Genomic DNA, 24,505 nt, shown 5'->3' with positions numbered 1-24,505 from the left:
ATCGTCAGTCCATCTTGTAGGTGGTCGACCGACGCTTCTCTTGTCTTCCCTTGGCCTCCATTCCAATAACCTCTTTGTCCATCGCCCATCTGTCATTCTGGCTATGTGTCCTGCCCATCTCCATTTTAGTCTGGCTATCTTCTGGATGATGTCAGTCACTCCGGTTCTTCTCCTGATGTCTTCGTTGGTTATTCTGTCTCGCAGAGTTATTCCTAACATGGACCGCTCCATTATTCTCTGCGTGACTCTCAGTTTGGTAGCTGCTGCTTTTGTTAAGGTAAGTATTTCTGCTCCGTACGTCAAGACTGGGAGGGACGCACTGATCAAATACCTTTCTCTTTAGGCATGTGGGCAGCTCACTTTTAAAAGTTTTTCTCAGTTTTCCAAATGCTGCCCACCCAAGGCCGATTCTTCTCTTCAGTTCATGAGTCTCGTTATCCCTGCCAATCATAATTTCATGTCCCAGGTATTTATATCTATCTACGAGTTCTAGTTCTTTCCCACCAATACTGATGTTCTGGTTGGGTACCAAATTGGTCATGATTTATGTTTTCGAGATATTTATATTTAAACCTACATTTTCTGTAGCCACAACGAGTTCCTGTACCATCTCTCTTGCCATACCTAGATCTTCAGCTATTATAAGTATATCATCGGTGAAACGTAAGTTGTTTAGATATTCTCCATCTATTTTTATTCCCTTTGTCATCCAATCCAAATTCTTAAAAGCATGTTCTAGCACCGTATTAAAAAGTTTAGGTGACATTGGGTCTCCTTGTCTTATCCCCCGTTCTATTTTTATGCGATTACTGTTAGTATGTAATCTGACAGTGGTTGTTGCCTGCAGGTATATTTTGTATAATAATTTAGTATATCTATAATCTAGCCTGCATTCTTTAAGCGCCTGTAATATTTTGCTTAGCTCAACTGTGCCAAAGGCTTTGTGAAAATCGATAAATATTAGAACTAGAGGTTTATTGTATTCCACTGCTTTCTCTATTAGGGTTTTTATACTTTGTAGATGGTCATTTGTTCCGTAACTTTTTCGGAATCCTGCCTGTTCCCTTGGTTGATAAATCTCTAATTTTCTTTCCATTCTCTTAACTAGTATTCGCGTAAACAACTTTGTGTAATAGAATCATAGTAGCGTTGTTCCAGTCTGTTGGAATATTGGCGCTGTGAAGGCAGATATTAAAAAGTTGTTTAATTTTTTCAAGTAATACATCCCCTCCAATTTTTAGTGCTTCTGATACTATTCCATCTTCACCCGGGGTTCGATTATTTTTCATTTTCTTCAGGGCTTCTTTGATTTCTGATTTTGTTATATCGGGCATTAAATCTGATCCTTGGTTTAATACCCCAGTTTTTAGTGTAATTGGAGGTTCCGTATTGTTATCTTTGTTTCTTGATCTATATAACTCTGTGTAGAACTCTGCGACTATTCTTAATATTTCATCTCTGTTCGTTGTTTCTTCTCCAGTGCTGTTTCTCAGTTTGTTAATTTCTATTTTCCCTTTTTGTACGCTCCTCTTCAAAACTTTCATGTTCTTATTTTGCTCTATTGCCTGTTTTGTTTTTTCTACATTGTAGTTTCTTATGTCTTTTCTTATTGCCTTTGAGATCGTCTTCGATCAAACGTCTTCGAAAGACGATCACAAAAATATAGAATACATTTTGAAAAATATATAAATTTTTGTGTATTTGATGTATGGGTGTCAATGAGAATGATACAATATAGAGGGGCTTGAAGATAAAAATGCATTTACACTAAACACAGAATTTAAATAGGAAAAAATATGAAAACATAAATGAGGAATTCACAAACGCCATAAAACATCTGCAGAATTACTGCTCGAATTTCTTTAGAATAATTTGACCTTTTGTTTTTTTTTATAATTTGTTTGGTATTGTTCCATGCTGCTGTTGTATATTTATGGTTAGTTTCTCTGCTTCTTTATAAGTTATTCATCAGTTTTGATTGGTATATTTAGTTCAATTCTGTCGTTTAACTCCTGGCTCAAGCTAGTCCAGTCCGTTGTGTTATTAGTTAAGGTAAGGTTAATTTCACTTAGTATAATATACTAAGCAGGCAAACGACAGTTTTATTTATTTAAGTAGTATGGATCTCTGTAACAAAAATGTATGTTTCCCGCCGTTGATTTTATGGACTTCTTTAGTATTAACAAATTAAGGTTAAAAAACGGTAAATTTTTCTTTTTTTGTCTATCAGCAAAAAGTAAAGCATTTGAAACAAATTTTAGAATAAGAAATTTATATTATAAGTCATATAAAAACCTTCAAAATGGCGTTTTCAAATCTTTATAACCTTACTTACTTAACCTTAAATGCTTAGAGCAACATAAGTCAATTATTTCGGTTTTTTATAGATGTCAATAACTTTTTTTAAATAAAATTATAACCTTTATATTACACAAAGAATGTTGGATATTGTGGTGCTTAAAATATAATCAAAATTTTAATTAAAAGATTTGATTAGGGTCATTGAAAGAACAAGCTTTAAAGTTTTAATGTGAAAAATTCGAAAAAGATTGCATTTTATTGAAATCGTTCACAAAGCTTCAAAAATGTGATTATCAATATCGGCTGGCTTTGAAACTAGTGAGAGCGGTGGAGGAGAATTAGCTGTTAACTTTATCTCTGTTTCTTGTTTATGGATTTCGACGTTTTTTTTGTATGAACTTTTGGCGCAATTTACAAATATGTATTATTTAAATAATAAAATAGTTAAATAAACCATCTAATTTGTTTAACAATTTTTTTTCAGTTTTTATTCTTTTTTCTTCTTGGAATATTTGGGGTAATTTTGATTGCAAAACATAAATATTTAAGATTAATATATACTTCTTCAATAAACTTCGTAAATAAACTAGGTTTTATTTCTGGCTAAACATGCTAGGCGGGTGACGTTTGTCGAAAAAGATCGATTTCATATCCACATACTAAAACTTGTTTTAATCGATATTATTATGATGCAAATATACTATGCTGAAAAGTTTAAGGAAAATTTTTCCATGGCAACCTATTTATGTATAACAATTTTGAAATAAATTATAAAAAATTGCTTTTTTCACTTCAAAACCATTTTTTGTTTTAATAATTTGAGTTATTTCAAGACGAAAGTTTTTGGTCTAATTTTTATGTAAAAGGCTTACTTTAAATGTAAATTGTAAATAAACTACTAAAATAGACGAAATATCGTCGCTCAGCATCACCTCTTAGTTCTTGATGACATTGAAATTTATATGAACGAAATTTATTCCTTTTCAAAATGTTTAAGGCCGTGGAATTATGAATATTAAACTGGTCTGCAATGGTCCGAGAACTTATTCTAGGATTTTTTACAACTGCTGTGAATATATTCATTTCATTTTGATTTTCTAAATTTCTTGGTACCCCTGCAATATTGTTTGTACAGGTACAATTAGAAATAATGATCCCAGTATTTTCAAAATTTTGTAAAATCCTTTGAATTGTTGAATGACTTGGAATTGGTCTATTGGGATATCTTACGCTAAATAAATTGCCTAAGTAAAACATTTTTATTATTGCTACTTTCTCCTTAACTGAGTACATTTTATTAATCAACTTCATTGTTTTTTAAACAATAAATCACAAAATAAAAATTTTGGCAATTCAAATATTGTCAAATATCAGAAACATCAATATGACCAAACGCAACATGTCATACACATTCTTGCCCCGCGTGTGGCCTGAATTTAAGGGGTAGCCTAAAAAATTTATTATGTTCTTGCAAAATTTTGGAATACGTTTAACATTCGTAAAACAATTTTAATATTTTTTTTCGATACATATTTCAGTCCTCTACAAATAGTTTTTCTTGACTTTTGGTGTAAAATAATTAGGGAAGCAGGAATTCAACAATTTAGAATTTCCCATTGAGTTTCCTATGGCCCGTTTGACGATTCACCACCTGGTATATATATATATATATATATATATATATATATATATATATATATATATATATATATATATACAACGACAATTTTTTATTTTTCACTAATAACGTACTCTTAAGCTTTTTACAACTTGAACACAAAAGGTTTCAAATGAAGATTCACTGCAAACATACATTTGCTTTTAAAAGTAGAATGCATAATTTTCTCTCAAATTTTATTCAATATCTCATTGCTTTTAGAAGATCCATTCCTATCCAAACAGTTTTTGTACGGAGATGCACTAATGTAATAGCTTAAAACGTTTCGGTCTGGCATAATATAATGGTCCTTTATGAACGAATCTTCGTAAAATGTTATTTGTCATGGAGAGGAACAAAAAAACGTCTGCGTCGCGGTAATTAAGATTAAATAAACATAATTTAACATTAAAATCTATTATCTCTTACTTATACCAAATATTTTCAGTATTTCTTTTTTGAAAGAAATACTGAAAATGTATGCAGTCTTGCGTCGTCTGCATATCAAATTATTTTAAAGTGTTTTTGTTTCATTTGGTATCCTTTTTCAGTTTTAACTTTTTTTATTATTTCATCCATGATCAGGTTAAACAACCTGTCTTATGTCATTGTCAGATTCAATTAATTCAGTTAGTTTTTCTTCCACTTTTACTTTTATTGTGTTGTTTTGGTAGATATTCTCGATCGTTTTGATTATTTCTAGAGGTATCTTTCTTGCGTACAATAAGTAGATAACGTTCACCTCACCAAATACATGAAAATAGAAGTTTAAGGCATTTACCTTAAATATTTTTAACCATTAACTATCTACATCAAACAAGCACTTAAAGACAATATTATAAAATGGAAACACAACAAAAATTTTGATTAATAAAAAAAGTGTAGTTCGAAAAATTTTTTATTCAATATTACAAAAATTAGGCTATTTACATCAAGACGATATTATACATCACATTGAAGTAATTTTATTATTTAATTGACCAATCCTTGTTTTTAATATCTAGTTCACATCTTTTGGGCATGGAATTTATTAATTTTTGCAGTTTCTCCACGGAAATATAGTGATGCCAAGCGTGGATTAGAGATTCGATTAATTTCGTTTTATTTATGGGTTTGCTTTCGGAAATAATGTTTGATATCCTTTGCCACAAATTCTCGATGGGACTGATGGGTCCGGGGATTGCGCTGGCCAGTCCATTCTATCAATTTTTACTCTCCAATTACTCTCCATCCAAGCTTTAACCAATTTTGCTCTATGGCAAGGAGCATTATCATTCTGAAAAATAAATTTTTCTTCGCCAAACAGGTATTTTTCACTACGCAACATCTTATTCTGTAGTACCTCAATGTATTTGGTAGCATTTATCATCCCACAGACAACGTGTAGGCGACCAACTCCTCAAGTGGACATGCATTCCCAGATCATAACGGAGGTTGAATGTTTAATTGTGGGAAGAACACATTTTGGAGAAAATTCTTCACCAGGAAATCTTCTGACGTAGACATTTACAGCATGATTATTAATATTGAAAGTGGATTCATCAGAAAACAGTACACTCTGCCACTGCTCTGCTGTCCAGATTAAATGTTCCTTGGCCCATTTCAAACGGTGCAATATTTGCTTTTCTGAAAGCAGTTTCTTTCGTGCCTCCTTACATCCTCTATGTCCAAAACTAAGCAGTCTTTTTCTCACAGTGCACACGCTTACACCTGTAGATTCAGATCACAGTTTCGTCAATTGGGTGGAATTAAGGCTTCTGTCTGCCAGACTTGTTCTTCTTAACGCAGCGTCATCCCGAACAAAAGTGTTCTTTGATCGGCCACCACGCGGTCTGTTGTCGATTTTTCCTTGTTCAGCATACTTCTTAATGACTCTAATTACTGTAGATTGATAACAGTTTACTGCGGATACTATTTCGCGACAAGATTTCTCGTTTTTATGGTGAAAAATAATTTCAAAGTGCTTTTCGTCCGATAATTTAGTTTGTTTGGTCTGGGATGACATTTTGACCTTTTTATTAAAAATTAAAGAGCGAATAAATGTGTTAGGGTAACTACAGTGTTTATATAATCAAAATATGTGGCAAATTTGTCATTAAGATTCAATTTAATAGTACTTTAACGACTTAATAATCACCTCATAATTTTCTCGGATTATGGGAAATCCCTTCAATCAGATTATTTTAATCTTCTCTGTAGAATTTTGACCTAGTAATTAAAAAAAAACATTAGTAAGTATACCGATAACGCTAATTACAAGCACAAACGTAAAATGAATTAGCGAAAATATACAAAAAACTTGTGTTAAACCTCAAAAACTATAAGACGCTTACGTGATGCAGGACTTTTTAACACCATTGTATATTAGTATTGGACTTTATGCTCAAAAAATGTGTTGTTTATTCTAAGTTTGTTATTTGGGCAGAAGTTAATCATTAGGTCTCCATTTTCGTTGTTAACATTCTCGTTATGATTTTGCTTAATTCCGGGTAAAACTTGATTGCCTATTCGAGCGTTAAAATCCCCCAATATTATTATCTTCCCCCTGACTTGATCTACTACTTGTTGTAATTCGTCATAAAAACGTTTCCCTTATTGTTTGAGGCTTGGTATTTTCTGGGCCGTATACTCTGGTGATGTTCAGTTTTTCCTTCAGTCTTATCTTTGCTTTTATAGTCCTTTTTGTATACAATTCATTTATGTATATGGATTTCTATGTGTTATTAGGCATTACTTACTCTTTTCTGTAAATCACGCTGTGTATCACCGTTATAGTTTTTATGCTGCCCAGATATACAAATTCCACCAATCTTTCAATTTCCTGTTTGTTGATTACACTACATTGTTTGTTTCTAGTGTAAAATCACATTTCTTTGATTGTGTAGATGTTTATTTCTTATTCGATTCATCTTGTAATCTATTTACTTGGAGTTGCATGTCTTATTTTGTATGTGCTAAGAAATATATATCAACAGCGTAATCTAGATCTTCCTGTCTGTTTGTTAATCTTAAGTAAATTCTTATATTACCTTTGTAAGCATGGAAATCAGTATAATGTTAAATAGTAGGTAAGAGGAAGCATAGCCCTGTTTTACTCCCTTTAGCATAGCTATTGTGTCAGATGTTATGCCGTTGTGTTGGCTTTGTGTATTACCATAGAGTTGTTTGATGAGATTTATTACATATTTTTTATAGTACTCTCATTTCCTGTAGTGTTGAATTTTGAATTTTACAAGTCAAATCAAAAGTGGATAGTTGAATTTCTGCGACTGTTCTACGACTACCTTAAGTGTGTTAATTTGGTCTATGCATGATCTGTTTGATCTGAAGCCGGCTTGTTCCTTCTTTAGCATTGGTTTCACGCTGTTTGTCAATCGGTGGTTTATAATTATTGCTGTTCATTTATTTATAGTATTCTTTTCCAGTTTTTGCAATATCTTCCGTTGCCTTGTTTTGATATCTTTACTATAAGTTTCATTTTCCATTTTTTGGGAAACTTTTGCTCTCTCTATTTCCTTTGCAAGATTGGTTTGATTAGCTCTGTTGTTGTATTGAAGCAAGCTTTGACAACTCTAGTGGAAAATTATCAGGGCCGGCTGCTTTTTGCACTTCGATTTTTCTATTTCTTGCGTTGTTGGATCTTTGGTTTTATTTCTTGGTTTGTTGACTTTTGGGTTTATATTATGTGCGTCTTCTGATAGTGTTGGGACTGCACTTGGAGACTCTTTGAATTATTCATACCATCTTTTGACTTGTTTCTGTCGCGATATTATATCGTCACCTCTATTACTTTTTACAATTGGTTTTTGGGTGGCAAATCTGTTGTTTAGTGATATTATTATACAAAAAACTTGCTGAAATCAAATGCAGTAAATCTAAATTTTAACTACTGTAACAAATCGAGAATTCTTCTTAGATAATTATACATTTTTCCATAGAAATCTATTTCTTATTTATTCACACCACATATGCTATAATGAGAATACTTCATCTCATCTTTATTGGATTCATAGTCATTTACCAAATTAATAGAAAATATTTACCAGTATTTTCCTTAAAAGAAAAATAAATAAACCCGTTTAGGTTAAAATCAGAAACGTGTAATAAACAGTGAGAGCTATCAAATAATTTTACAAACGTATATTTTTGGTCACATTTCCATCCGTTTCCACATCTAGTGGCGCCGTTGGCTCTACCGATATGAAATGAATAGTGGCTCTATATGTAATTATATTACGAAAACCCAAGCCCGAAATTTTCCAGAACGTAGTCCCTTTTAAATTTTATTTCAAGAGTTAATGAAAAGTCGCCGAGATGAAATGATACCGAAGAAAGGGAATTTTGCAGAGAGATAGAAAACGGTAGCGAGTTATAGAAACGGCCGAGACAAGGACGGAGATTTTCAAGTTGAAATTAATTGCTTCGGATTAAACGAAATAGAGTTTAATATACTACTTCATCTGTTGTAGTTGTGCGAGCTTCAAAAGGAAATTTTAACATTTTTGCTTAATTAAGTTCATTTTAGAAGTTTATGGTTAAAAGTTGGCAGAAATATTTTCGTCCTTAATATACCACAACTATTTTACGGCTAAAATTGGCTTAATATATCAATTTTAATTTACTATTTTATCACAAAGCATTAGCAGAGTAATAAATAGCAATACAATGACGAAATATAATTTTTCACAACTATACATATATGGGAAAAAATTGTATTCGTGTTTTCACATGAAACTAATCAGTTTCTCTTGCACATGCACTAATTTAAATTGGTGTTTTGTTATATTAAAACAAAAAAAACGAAGAGAAAAGGTTAGCTAGTCGTTTTGCTTCTTAAGGTGGCGTACATTTCTGCATAGTCATCCACCGTACATTGGCCTGTCACTGTGTTAAATAGTCAGGATTAAATGAATCTATTTTTAGTAGCATCTCTAAACATTTAATAATTGGGGATTCCTGTGCATTGACAAATATTATGCAGCCATGACATCTTTTTACTTCCTGGACCGGTCTTATTCCCTATCTTTCCCTCTAGTACCATTTTCTCAAAGGTGTATGGTTCTCCTCGTAATATGCACTCTAAATATGCAGTCGTCTTACTTTTTACATATTCAAAAAATTCCCTATCCTGGAGGTCCGCTCTTTGTAACACTTCCTTATATCTGACTCTGCTATTTTATGATATTCTTAACATTCGGCGTAGGCACTACATTTCAAAAACTTCGTTTGTTTATGGATCTGACATTTAACGTCCATACTTTTATTTCGTGTAAGAAAACAGACCAAACGTATTGTAACTCTTTAGCATCTTGTATGTCATGTTAAAATTTTAACGTGCAATTAGTCAGAAATTTACGAAGTTTCAAAAAAGCATTTCTGGCCAATTCTACTTTGCCTTTATTTCAGTCTCAGGGTCAACTGTCGCTTATCAGACAACCCAATTATTTAAATTGTCTGACTAGCTCGATTTCGTATGGAGCTACATATATCTTTGCATTTGGTTAAATATTTCTACCTATATTTATTGTGTTTGTCTGCTTGATATTTATTTTTAAACCCAAAGCTTCACTTGCAAGAGTTAGATCATTTAAAAGATATTGAAGATCTTCGATATTATCTGCCAATAACACTATGTCATCGGCATGCTTAATGGTTGTAAATATTCCCTTTACTTTAATACCCTTATTAGAGTCTTTCACTGTTTCTATGAATGCTTTTTCTACATATAATTTAAACAACGTTGGAGAAAGTACACAACCTTGCCTTACTCCCAATTTTTATTAAGAATTTTTTTCGTTGAAATGTTAAATACGTACTCTTGCTGTTTGGTAGTAATACAGAATGACGACAACTCTTATATCTTGGCATTCAATCCCAAATCTTATAGATATTTTAAAATTAGTTCGTGTTCTACGTTATGGCATGCTTTCTCCTAATCAATAAAATACAGAAAAACATCCTTTATTTTATCTTAACAATTTGTATTAATGTTTGTATACTAAAGATCGCCTCTCTCTTGCCAAGTTCACTTTTGAAACTAAACTGATTCCAGCCACTAACCTCTCCACATTTCTTAAACAATTTTGTGTGTAGTATTCTGAAGAAAAGTTTAAAAAGATGGCTCATTAGGCTTCCTAGCCGCTTTCTTTGCAGACTTTTACCCATAGTATTTTGAATAGATCGATAAATGTAGATCGTAGACAGTTAGTCCAAGACAAAACTCCAAGTTAAAAAATTAATGTTAATATTGTGGAAATCGCTCAACAGAAATTTTGTAAGATTCAAATTAAAATCAACGTTTAATATGGTGAAACGATGTCTTTAAACTGTTAGAACACCCTTCTGCAATTTTATATTAGCTTAACTACAAAACTATTACAACCTTAAAACACTCCACAACAAAGTTTCCTACAACAGGTGAATTTAGCTTTTGATAATAACTTTTTAAAAATGTCAAAATTTTGCTGATCAGACCATACATACTTTCTAAACAATTTCTAATAAAATGATATCTAACATCAATATGTTTGGTTTTTTTTATTTTTTACTCCAATTTAGAAGCAATCTAAAAACATGTTTGTTTATCTTCATACACAAGTATATTATACATAGTTTAACAATTTCTTCTAACATGTGACTAAAGAACAAACATTCTATAACACATGACAATAATACCATAAATTTGGCTTCTGCACTAAATAGTGACACTACACTTTGCTTCATAGTTTTCCAAATAACATTATTGTTAATCTCTATAGCATAACCAGTAATGCTTTTTCAAAATCTTTATTAACATAGGATACTATCTCCATTTCTTTATTTATACCTTTGACAAATCTCAAAGCATAATTTTTGTTCGATTTTAAGTATCTCAAAATATTTTTCAAATTTCTACAATGTTCTTCGGTGTAATTTGTTCATTCTCAAGTATAATTTTATTATGATATTTACTATAACTCATTCTATTCCAGTCACTACCACATTTTGTCTTATGACCTTTGTAATTGTTAACTTTCTCTTACGATAAACCTTAGAACACCCTTAATTTTTTATTCAATTCAAATAATAGGTATTTATAATACAGTAAATATAATTTAACTTTACCTCAGACATATACAACCAACCTTCATATTGATTTATTCATCTCTAACTTTAACTTCTTTACACAATTAAGATAATTCTCTTTTCTTCCACATTTATTCATTGAACCGTTTACCTCATTCTTAATTTACTTACTTTCTCTTATTATGACATAATATTGTACTAACCAGGCAACATGAAATCAACGATAACACTAGTAATGGGAAAGAAGAAAACGGTAAAAAAGAAAAATATCATAACGGGACAACGACAAACGACTAACGAGACAACGACAAACGACTAACGAGACAACGAGAAACGACAAACGAGACAAGTCATATAGGAATAGCGACATGGAATGTAACATCTCTGACAGCAAAGAAATAGAAGCTATAAAAGAAATGGAAAAAATAGATGTACAAATAATGGGAATAAGCGAAACAAAAAAAAAGGAAAAGCAGACATAAATATCAACGAGAAATATAGCCTACACTTTTCCGAAGTACTGCAGGAACACAGAGCAAAAGAAGGAGGTATAATAGTAAATAAAAGAATAGAATCAAGGCTAACAAACTACGAAGCAGTATCACCTAGAATAATTACAGCCCAAATAGAATTAAAAGATAAGATAGGTATTAAAGATAGATAGAAATAATTAAAGAGGAGACAATGATTTAATTCTACAACGAACTCAAAATTGCATTAGACAAATTAAGAGAGGCAAAAAAATATATAATCTTAGGAGATTGGAATTCAAGAGTAGGTAAGGACGTTAATAGGGGACTAGGATTTATTGGACAATATAAGGAAGAAACAATAAATTAATGGAAATGGAATTAAAATGCTAGAATTCTGCCAAACGAATGACCTGATAACAGAAAACACATTCGGTGAACAAAGCATTGAAGACAAATATACATTTGTGACTGAAGAGAGGAATACGACATTAAAATGGTAAAATACATGGGAAAAAAAGAAATAAACAAACAATTACTAAAGACTGTCAGAACAACATCACCGTGCTAATATTAATACAGCAAAAAGAAAATGTAATCTGAGACTACTATAGAGCAATACGTCTGTAATCAATATGTTTTAAAATACATATATACGAAAATAAAAGAGAAGAAACTAAGACAAGAAGTAGAACTGAAACTGGATGAAGAACAAGCGGTATTAAAACCAGGAAGACAGACAAATGACAGCATATATATCATTAGTAACCTAATAGAAAAAAGCATAAACACGGGATAGCATTCATAGACCTAAAAGCAGCACCTAAGACCAATCGAAAGAGGTATAGATCGAAATGCCTGATGCAGCAGAGTATGTAGGAAGACCCCGTAGATTTTATTAAGTTTATAATTTTATCTTTTTCAATTGAATTTTCACCAAAAATTATATTTTATGCTTGGATTAGTTTTCTTTCTTCTGGATTCAATACTCTGTAACCATTATCTGAATAAACCACCAATATTAGCTTTTCAATACTTAGAAGTTCAAGTTTAGATTTCCTGTTCTCTATAGGAATTAAATTAAAAGCAGTACCACCAAGTAATTTTATATTTTCCATATTTGGCTCTTTACCATACCAAATTTCAACAGGTGTATTGTTATCAGATAAAGTTCTAGTTTGAGGTCGATTAGTTAAGTATGTGAATCAAAAATTAAACATCTTTCTTTTTCCATAATGATTCTTTTAAGACGTTCAGAAACACCATTTTGTTTTGGATCTCTAATTAATTCTGGTTCCAATATTTGAACATAATTTTTTGCTGAGCTAAAGCTTTTAAGGAATATTCACCTCCGTTATAACACCTTATTCGTTTCGACAATATCGACAATATCAATATATTCTATATATTTATCTATTACTTCAGATTTATTTTTAATCAAATAATATATTAAAACTTATAAATATTGGTAAATAAACATAACAAAATAGTTTTTATGATCATGAGTTACTGTATCTATAGGACCAGATACATCTGTTGGCACAACTTCTAAAATTCGTTTTACTTTGAGATATGGAATACTTTGCACAATGACTCATTTTTCTATAGCAATACGTTCAACAGCTATGATCTGCGCGTCTGGTAAATGTTTACACCTTAATTTAACACAACTTAACAATATACCAGTTATTTCTTACCTCACCTATTAATTGACCTGTTCCTCTTTGTACACACGTTGAAGACATGCTTTTTTCATTTTCTTTCCAGAAATTAAATTAAATGAGAGTTGATTACATATCCACACATTTTTTATTTTAATTGAAAAATAAGTTATCCCATCATCTTAAATATCACAATCACACAATTAAGGTACCAGATGATATTTCTCTTCTTCATAACATCCCAGGTAGAGATTATCTCAAACTTGACCTTTTTGAGGATTTGGAGATCGTCAAGGAAAAGAAAAATACTCCCAATTGTGTTAATCGTCACACCAGCCTCAATAGAGGCTTCGTCCCACTACATCGACAATTCACTACATCCAGTTTTACTTACTTCTACATTTTACTCTCTTTTCCCATAGCTTAATATCACCCTATATAATCTGTCATACTTAACTCTATTCTTGTCACCATTAATACACTAACATCGCCTTTTCCAATATACAATTTCCCATCCACTCCAATAATTACCATCTTAACTAATCACACAGGTTTTCTTATAAATACTCACTTTACATCTATCATTCTCTTATCACAGTCAATTTCAGTATCCCCAGCTTACATCTTTACATTCATCTCCTATTTCTTTTTCCTCGATTCATCTTCCATAAATTTCAAACCAACTTTTATCTCTACTTACTTCATATTATGAAACAATTAGGTAATAACATTTTTTTATCGCCTTTGAAATGATTTATTAATTTTCAACTACCTAACTTAAATTTTGTCTTACCCTGGTATTCGCTCCGTGCGTGACTGACGCGACACCTACCGCCTTCATCTGACAGTTTTGGACCTACCAATTTTCAGGTTAAACATATGACATATGTTTGACATTGTTAAATACATGTGAAATTGACAATTATTAATAATTAACTTTTTAATTATATTTTTCCAGTTTATGTACAAAATAAATGTAGTATTAAAAACTGGGTTTCTCAAAATTCATCATAAACGGAAAAGAAAGGGAAAAATCTAGTACTGGCAAATCAAGTTTTTCACGTGAAAGAGCATATATTTAAAAACAGTAATAGTAAAAGTTATGATATAAAAGCTAAAGTCATCAGGCACTCTGCAGTTAGCTTGAAGCCTTATAAAATATCATTTTAGGTAAATTATTTAAATTTTTCCTATTTCATTTGCATAAAAATGAAGTTATGTGATATTTACTTTTTCATATTAATAGCACGGATCCATTTCTTCTTTTCTCTAATTTCTATGTAATCTTTGGGAACCTATAAAAACTACACTTACTATTTTTGCTATTATTAGCACAATTAAATACGCAATATGTATTTGCACACATTTTTGATAAAATTTATGCGTAAAAAGGTAGTTCCAATTTTGTCATATTTCGCCGCTACGCACGCTGGCATCGTTTCAAAGTACCCCTACCATGGTCATGCACGGAGCGAATACCACATTTATTTTACATCACAGTCACTCATTGTTTCACATTCTCTCCTCTTTTTTAAAATACCAAAAATTGCTATTGATCCTACTACACACAAAACACAATTCTTCACTAAAAACGACCTATTCACAAACTAAAGCACAATAACTTTTGCTCCTACTACATCATACCACTTGACATTGACGGGTACTGACTGATTTTTCATACCATTTTTCTATTAGTTAGCCCTAGACTCCAGCACAGATCAGAGGTAATGTAAGTCGATAAAACCTCACCAGCTCCAGGGGGTCATGTAAGATGCCCTCATTTTCAGTTTTTATTAATTAACGAAATTAACAGTCTATTGCATTTACCTTTGTAAATACCATGAGGATTGTTTTTTAATACTGATGTCCTTCCAATGTTTTTCTGTGGCCATACAATGTTTTTAACAACTTTTTATGTAAGTAGTAAAAACACCAACGTGTTCTTTCTATATATTCAAATTTTCCCTTACTTGTTTTTTAATATTGGTATTTTTACTCTGTCTTTTAGTAAACTGATGATGGAATGATTCAATTCCGAAAAGATCTTTAAAATAAAAATTTTAAGCTTTTAATAAGCATTTTTGAAGTTATACTTCTATACGCGCGCTCCACGTTGGAAATTTGTATGGGAGTGAATCTGTGAAATCATTACATATGTAAGATAATGAGTAAGAGAGAGACAGAAGATATATTTTCTCTCTCTTCCTCTCTCGAATATAAAAATGTTCCTTTTGTATATATATTAAATATTATATATATTATATATATATATATATATATATATATATATATATATACATATAATATTATATATAATAAAATATTTATTAATATTATTATTTATGTCATATGTTTTGTATTATTTATTTAATGTTCATAATTATATTAGTCTTTTGTATTTCAAAATAATAATCTCAATAAATCACTGTATGAACCAGATCTGTCAATTTTGAAATTAGTTTCTGTCATGTCCTCGGTAGTATAGTAGTCAGTATCCCAGCCTGTCACGCGGGAGACCGGGGTTCGATTCCCAGTCGGAGAATTGCAAATATTGCATTTTAATTTGCATTGTATTATTATATTGAATTATGTTGCACTGTATTCTAGTGTATTTTTTTTATGTATATTATTGTCTTTTTTAAATGCTTATGAATATTGCATTTTAATTTGTATTGTATTATTATATTGAATTATGTTGCAGTGTATTGTATTGTATTTTTATATTAATAACAAAATAAACAATGAATTTTACTGCAGAGTATGTGTAAAAAAATTTTTGCATTCAACTCCTTTCATACATACATGAAAATAAAAATATACATTTTCATCAAAATATTGATTCAATCCCTCATTTACTATACTCCTATTACAGGTCAAATGTTGTTTATTAATTGTTAGTAAGTTGTTATTAATTCTGTTTCTCTTTCTGCTATGTCTTACCTATAGCATTACATATGTAATGATTGTGCAGATTGACTCCCAAATAAATTTGTATATGCGTGTATACAAGTGTAACTTCTACCGGCAGTCCCACTGGACTGCCACACCCGTTTTTTTTATACCTTAATACACACGAACACCACGTGCTTTTAGCATTCTTCGTTACTAAATGATTTGAAGCACCACTGTCTTTAATGAAATTTATGTTAATATTTTCTGAGTTGGCAACTAAAGTGGGTTCCTCGACAGTCAAGAATGTTACCTGTCCACCATACTCTACATATTGTGTGATCTCTTCAATACTGATAGCGTTTGTGCCCAATTTTTCACAGTTAAATCATTTAACAAAGTCTAATATAACATTACTTTTATCTTGATAGAACACAATATCAATTTCTGTGGTTACCGCTTAATGTACTTCAAGCGTTACAGAGAATAACTGTGATACAACTATACTATCTAGTACTTAACCTTTTTCACTTTTAAGTTCCCAAACTTTGACACTTATATTCCGGGCTTTCAATCGTTTTTCTTACAAATTACTCGAGCGGCATTATCTGCAGGTCCATCTTGGAATATTTTAACTAAGACACAAGCTTGTTCTTGTAACAATTTTACTCAATTAGTTGCAAAAATTATTTTCAACAAAGGATTTGATAATTATAACGTGATTTTTGTTGTCTTTCGAACCACGTTTTCCGTAAAAACATATTTAATTTTCACGACTCTGGGTCCATAACTTCTCCGTTTGCGTGATAACAAAGAATTTAATCAGACGGAATAAAAAAATATATACTTTGACAGATATAAACGTTTTTATTATAACAATAATGTCTGATCATAATATGAACTAATTGATGACTCGTTGACACACTTGTTATGCACAACTAGTGCGAACCCTTAACACTAAAAAGATCCAATATAGAATTGTAATACCAACAGACACAATACGCTACTAATATTAAAATTAATATATCTACTGTTTAAGGGAATGGTAAAATAATATCATTAGCAAGATAAAAATAAACCTGTTCAATATAAAATGTTGAGTAAATTTTTATATCCTACTTGCGTATGATGTATGAAATACCGATATCTCTAGAGAAGACAATGTAGGTACAATATCTTAAATTTATTCGTAAGATATTAGTAAACTACTAAGGAAAGCTACTAACTAACTTTAAAGAAAAACTGTAGAGTGTAGATTGTAAAATTAGGAAACACTAACAAATTTTCTATTAATAAAGAACAAGCATCAAGTTTCCCGTTTTGTTTAATTCTATGAAAGCGACCGGAAGGAAACGAGTTCTTTTGTATACATAAACAAATAAATTAGTTCTGTCCCTCGTGTTCTACAAAGTCAAATAAAAAAGTAAACATACTCACCGAAATCCCCAAGAACTGCGTCGAATTGATCGCAGAGTAAATATCATCGGCAATCTCTTTGTTGTTGTAATTAAAGTCCTTTAAACTCTTTCCGTACTTGTGCAGACGGTCCATTGTTTTATTGAAAGCTGAAAACAAAAAGAAAATCGTGGAGATAAACTTGTTTGTCTTTTGTCATGACTTGGATAAAGTATATAAAATGGTAAAAATTTAATTAAACTCTAAGAAGGAGGGATCTAAGCAGGATTTTTTGTTAATTAGGCTAATATTGTTCCGGCAGTCTTTTGTAATCCAAGAGATTCAACTTTTTTCATTCTTGGCACATGCCAATACATTTTTGTTTACAGTTAATTAAAAATACCCTATCTTAGCCCCTATCTACAGCACGAGACTAAATTGCAAATATTACAAAAAATTAATTTACTATTTTATTAATTTTAATAGTAATAATACATTAACACGTTCTATGTACGAGGCTATCTTTTCATTTTGCTATAAATAACTTTATTTTACGTAACAGAGAATGGACGATTGCGTTCCCTATTTCATTGTTTCTTTATTTTATTTCTATATGTCTAGCTAGAACTAGAACTTAAATCTAATTTGAACGAACAATCTACTACAACACCACTTTTTACCATCTCGTTGGCAGAGCGTTTTTGCTCCCAGTTTAGACAGTTTTCCCCGTCACATAACTCTTCCAAAATGAGCACATACCCTTTGTTTGTATTTCGTTATTTCCTTTGTCGCAACGAAAATTTCCAACGCAGCCTTTTCGTGAAATTTCGTCGTGTTTTAACACGAGTTGTTTGTAGAAGAACACACCGTACGCGGTGTACGATTATAATATTGAACTGACAGGTGATTCACTCTAGTAAACATTATAAGTAGTTTATTTAGAGGTTGTATTTAGCTGTAAAAGACGATTATAATAAGAAGGCAAATCTAACAAGAGATAAATATTTCGTATATGGTTTACTAAACGGTAAAATATTATACAACTGCCTGAGACAAAGTTAAAAACATATTCCCTAGCAAATTTTTAAGGCAAAATTTTCTCAAAAGAAAGGGGATATACTACAATTATTTTTCTCTTTATACAGATGCCTCTATACTTACAGCCGTCATTACCAATTTCAGCTACTATCAGAATATTCCATATTTTCTGGCGAATTATGTACATTGCTGCACACTTCAAAAGTGATATTTACAGTACGCTTGCTAACAAAAATAAAGCAACATTTAAATAAAAAACAAATTCTTCCGATGATATTTGAATCCATTTGGATAATCTATCTCACAGGGATTTTGGTAAATAAAAAAGTAAACAGTGCAGCAAAATTAGCTTCCTTCTCTTATCCCATTAAGAAATAAAAAATACCATAACCTGACATAAAATCTTCTATTATAAATTACATACGAAAAAATGGTTAAAGAGATGGAAATCACAAATTCACAACAAATTACAACTAAACACCGAGATATTTGCATCATTACCAAGTGGAGTTAATAGGAGACAATGGGAGACACCAAGTTATACTACACAGACTGAGAATAGAACATACCAAACACCCATGAATATCTTCTAAGAACCTGCGAGTAAGTGATATGCTTGTGAAACCCCAAACACGGTTAAACACATCATTATAGAAGTAAAAAAATATACCTATATAAATATGTATTATATATTCTAAACAACATAACTTGGAATTTGTATATTTGGAAAGATCTTTGTTCAGTCCCCTCACTGACGGCGTTCTTGGCTAATTCCCCAGGGAGTAATAAGCATACGAAGCTTTGAATTTCTCTGCTGGTAAAATTGTAGTCTTTGTTAGAATAAGCTCAGCGTGAAGGTTCAGTAGAAATTCTTTGTAAAATATCGTTTAAAAGTAGGTATAAAAAAGATGGTACAATAGTCGGTACATTAGACTAGCGTAAAGCTTCATACTATTTTTCTGTATTATTAAAATTAAGTAAAGTAACTGCATTATTTATTTTATTCTTCATATTTTAAACAAGTTATATTAAAATATTTCAATCAATTATTATGTTTGGTATTCTGTACAGATGATTCAATATTGTTATTAATTGGATGACATTTATGACTTCTACATTTTGATAACACTGGGGAACACATTTTCTGTTGAGTTAGATCTGACACTTGTTTTTTACTAATTTGGGTCTTTTGAATCTGAGAATAACCTCAGATCTTGTCTATCACGTCAACTTTTTAAACTACAGGGTATCCTCAAAAATCATGCATATAAAAGAACATAAAATAAAACGTACCAAATTTACAGTTTACAAAACATTTAATGCAAGATAAATCGAGTTCGTATAAATAAAATTGTTTAATTAGAGAAGAATACTTACAAATTAAGACAAAAATTTGCGTTTATAGCTTTTTCTGGAGTGTTTAGTTTGTGTACATTCGCGCTTGATGCTCCAACAATAATCAGCCATCATATGTACGTCCGATCTACCTTGATATCGTGCTTCCATGACCTTCAAATCTTGATGGAAACGCTCACCCTGATCATCACTCACCGCACCAATATTGTTTGGGAAATTAGCGAGGTGGCTATGTAAAAAATGCACTTTAATGCTCATGTTGCACCCTAGCTTTTGGAAGCTATCCAAGAGTTGCTGGACAATGTCGGCATAATTCAATGCTCGTGTATTTCCAAGAAAGTTTTTAACAATGTTTTTGAATGCCTACCACGCATTCTTTTCAATTTCTGACATTGTTACCACGAAATGTTCATCTGTAAGAAGCTGCCGAATCTGTGGACCATCAAAAACACCGGCCGTATCTTTTCAAATGACAGGCTAGGAAATGTCGATTGAAACAGTCTCCTTCAGTTGGCAAAGCTTTAACAAATTGCTTCATGAGACCTAATTTTATATGCAGAGGTGGAAATATAATATTCTTTCTGTCAACAAGTGGCTGATGTACAATGTTTGGATCATCAGGTCTCAGGTCCGGTCTTGGCGGCCAATTCGACTGCACCCAATGTTGCGCACGAGCTCTGCTGTTCCACATACACAGAAAGCAGGGATACTTTGTGTATCCACGTTGTTGACCAAGTAAAAAGCAGACCATTTTAAGGTAAATACAAATGATCCATTAGTGCATGTGATATTGCAACATATCAATGACTTTCTTTATGTAGTCATATTCTTCACGCAAACAAACTGAATGGCCAATTGGAACTGTACCAAATAAATTTCCATTGTGGAGGAGAACACACTTCAAGCTCCGCTTTGAGCTATCTATAAACAGTCACCAGTAAGTTGCGTTATAGTTTGAAATTCCCAATTCTTCCATTAAACTACTTACATTATGGCAAAACAAAAAACCACCATCACTTTAAAAGTATTGCAGAAATGCCTTTTCTCGTGTTCGAAAATAGGATACCTTGGCTTTTCAGCCAAGTTTTTCTCATTGAATCGTGAGGCTAAGAGCTCTGGATAGTCCGAAATCTCGTACCAAATCATTTAGCTCTTGATGCTCGAATCCCTTACCTACGGAGTCATCTTTAATTTCGAAATCTTCATCGTTGGAGTCGCTTTCATCTACACCATATCCGTAGTCCCCTTCTTCCAAAGAGCGAAATTCATTGAGAACTGGCACGGGGATTTCGGCTGAATGCGGCACTGGGCGTATAGCTGACGGTAAACTAGGATACTCTACATTTGTTTTTCTTGTTATATCCTGATGTTTTCACTATACAAAAGTAACAATCACTTGAATGATCTTTGGGCTCGCGCCAAATCATAGGTATACCAAATGGAAGTTTAGCACGTGTTCCCTTGGTCCAGATCCGTAAACCCTCAACACACTGTTTACACACTTTATGAGGTGTCCATGCTTTATCTTGATCACCAAGTCTTACTTTAAAATAGGCAAAATATGCTTGTCTGACGAATGTACTGATGTTTATCCTTTGATTGGGAATGGTAAAACTGCCACATATATAACAAAACGAATCGGGGCTGATTTCGCACTTACGACTTGTAGGGGCAGAGGTAGCCATAAGGAAACGTTTCAATTCAAACACACTAAGTAGGTCACTTAAGTAAGTTCATTAAGTAGTTCTACACACTTAAGTAACGAAATACTAAATGCTGCTAACCAACACACAACGTTTCACCACGATATAACAGACGTAACTGAAGTGAACACGTGAAAAGTCAAGTCTAGACCAGTTCCAGTTATCAGCCCATCATTCCCCCACCAACATGCGCCCCACCCACATAGAAAACGAACGTAACGTGATAAGAAAAGTTAAAACAGTTTTGAAATCAGTACGCCTAATTCTATAGAAAACAGCCAAAAAATCTAACTCAACAGAAATTGAGTTTCAAATTGTTCCCAGTGAATCGTTATGAACAGAATCTTTCATTGATATATATTCTTTTAATTTTGTACTTCCCATTTAATATCTAATTTTAATTTAAAACGAATTAGAATAAATATATGATAACTATAAACAAATTGATCGAGACTAGTAAATTGATGTGAAAACCGCTGTTTTGTGACGCTACCCGTTACGTCTTCTCCTCAGGGAGTTAGTTCCGTGACGCTCGTCTCTGCAATTTACTATAGAGAAAAAAGTAATACGTCAGTATTAAAGCTTCGCTTCAAAAAATTGTTCATATTATTTCTAAAAATTCCAGTATAGTTTCCTTCGTCTTTAAAAACTTTCTTTATCGGCGTTGGAAATATCCTATTGAACTTAAGCTTTTTCCGCATTTTTGGTAGCTTTTGACTTACGTTATAAAGTTAGGTAAAATAAAATAAGCGTTTACTATTTGAGCTAAAAACAAAGATTTAAAACAACCCTAAATCAAAAAAACTATATTATAACCTTAGTAAGACATCCAAAGAATACATCTTGATTACATACTGCGAAAAAATAATATAATTTTGTATTATCATCCTACATCATGGTATTATCGCAATTTTAAGACAGGTAAATAAATATAAGTAGTACCAGTTATTTCTGTAAAAATACAAAAAAAAAATGGTTTCAGTACGAGACTAACTATAATTCTTATGAGGTATTTACTAAAGATCTAAGTAATTTACCAGAGTTTTAATACTTTGAACATTTGCCACTCACATTCTAGTTTTAATATGCCAAATATGTTAATTGTCATATCCAAATATGCTTTATATGCAACTAAAAGTCATTCGAGAAATCAAGAGAATAAAACATGTCAAATCATGTCGATAATTAAAGAAGTTGGTAGTTATAGCATAGTATAAAAAGAAACTGTGGTTAAACTGTGGTAAACTTTTGTGGTTAAACTGTGGTTATAGATAATAAAGACATTAGAATTCTTAAAAATAAGTACTACTTATAGTCAAACTGAATATAAAAATAGATAACTAGTTAAAAAGATTTGGTATAACAGTCCAATCTTCTTTTTAACACCCACACACACACACATATACATATATATATATATATATATATATATATATATATATATATATATATATATATATATATATATATATATATACCAGAGTTTTAATACTTTGAACATTTGCCACTCACATTCTAGTTTTAATATGCCAAATATATTAATTGTCATATCCAAATATGCTTTATATGCAACTAAAAGTCATTCGAGAAATCAAGAGAATAAAACATGTCAAATCATGTCGATAATTAAAGAAGTTGGTAGTTATAGCATAGTATAAAAAGAAACTGTGGTTAAACTGTGTGTAAACTTTTGTGGTTAAACTGTGGTTATAGATAATAAAGACATTAGAATTCTTAAAAATAAGTACTACTTATAGTCAAACTGAATATAAAAATAGATAACTAGTTAAAAAGATTTGGTATAACAGTCCAATCTTCTCTTTAACACCCACACACACACACATATACACACACACACATATATATATATATATATATATATATATATATATATATATATATATATATATATATATATATATATATATATATATAAATATATATCGAGAAAAGGGGTACGACCGTCAATCCAATATAAATTAAGGATCACTCAGAAGAGTGGTGAGTTTTTTTCGGTCAAAAGGTGGAGATGGCTACTTTATCTATTTATTAAAGACGTTTCGCTTTCTTAATCAGAAAGCATCATCAGTTCATATAAAAAGAACAATATGAAAAAACCACACAAGCATGGAAAAGTTGTTACATGTGTTACCTTAAAAAGATATGTAACAGTCAGTGATATTAAAGTTGTAAAGACACTTAAGTAAATGGACATTATACGAATATGATGTATAAACAATAAATTGAACTAAATAAGTTAACAATTTGTTCAAACTAAGCACAGCAAAAAGAACATGTGGTTTAGTTTTTTATATGAAAATGTATAAGTAAAAAAACATTAAAAAAGAGAATGAAGAATTAAGAAAATCATAGAAGCACTTCCAACAATACAGCAATAGTTATGATTTAATTTTAACTTTAGGTAGCATTATTATATTAATTAATATTGAAATTGAATAATTTAATGTATAATGAAATTACCACTCCTGGCTTCTTGAATGCTGCCGGTAAAATGGTGTTTTATTAAGACAAACACGCCACCAACTTAAAAAGACAGTAAAAACCTTGAGATCATTAATTATGACAGAACAGCAAGGTGAAATACCAACCCTAATAATAGAGCAGTTTAGTTAAATGATAAGAAAAGTTTGGGTGACAACCTGCTTGTAAGGAACCAATAAATGAAAGGAAAGGTGGTTAATAACACCAAATTCTCCCCATTGATCGTCTAAGAAAAAACAAACAAAACAAGTGAGGTCAAACCAAAAACTCATATAAATCGTCAACGTTGTGGCTGGTTAATCAGCCACAGGTGAAGATCAATTATAATTTCCAACAGTCCAAGTTTCATACACTTGGAGCTGCAAATGAAAAAGGATTCTATGAATCACATCAATTATATAACTGTATTGAACTATTTGATTAAAAACAGTTAATACAAATCTGTGTATATGCAACACGAGACTAGGT

At 31.3% G+C, this 24,505-nt stretch overlaps 1 protein-coding gene across 1 annotated transcript in view; it reads right to left on the bottom strand.

Annotated features, from left to right (window-relative positions):
* Positions 1 to 24,505, bottom strand: part of GABA-B-R1 (gamma-aminobutyric acid type B receptor subunit 1) — an 881,512-nt gene that overhangs the window by 264,754 nt on the left and 592,253 nt on the right. Inside the window, exon 7 of the mRNA XM_072537020.1 lies at positions 17,481 to 17,608. Within this exon, the coding sequence (XP_072393121.1) occupies positions 17,481 to 17,608 (128 nt within the window). The remainder of the gene's footprint in view (positions 1 to 17,480; positions 17,609 to 24,505) is intronic.

Source organism: Diabrotica undecimpunctata, chromosome 7 (genome assembly GCF_040954645.1).
Source record: "Diabrotica undecimpunctata isolate CICGRU chromosome 7, icDiaUnde3, whole genome shotgun sequence".
In the NCBI taxonomy this organism is placed as follows: Eukaryota; Metazoa; Arthropoda; class Insecta; order Coleoptera; family Chrysomelidae; genus Diabrotica; species Diabrotica undecimpunctata.
Note: the sequence above shows the minus strand (reverse complement) of the source record. Positions and strands in the feature narration are given on the sequence as shown.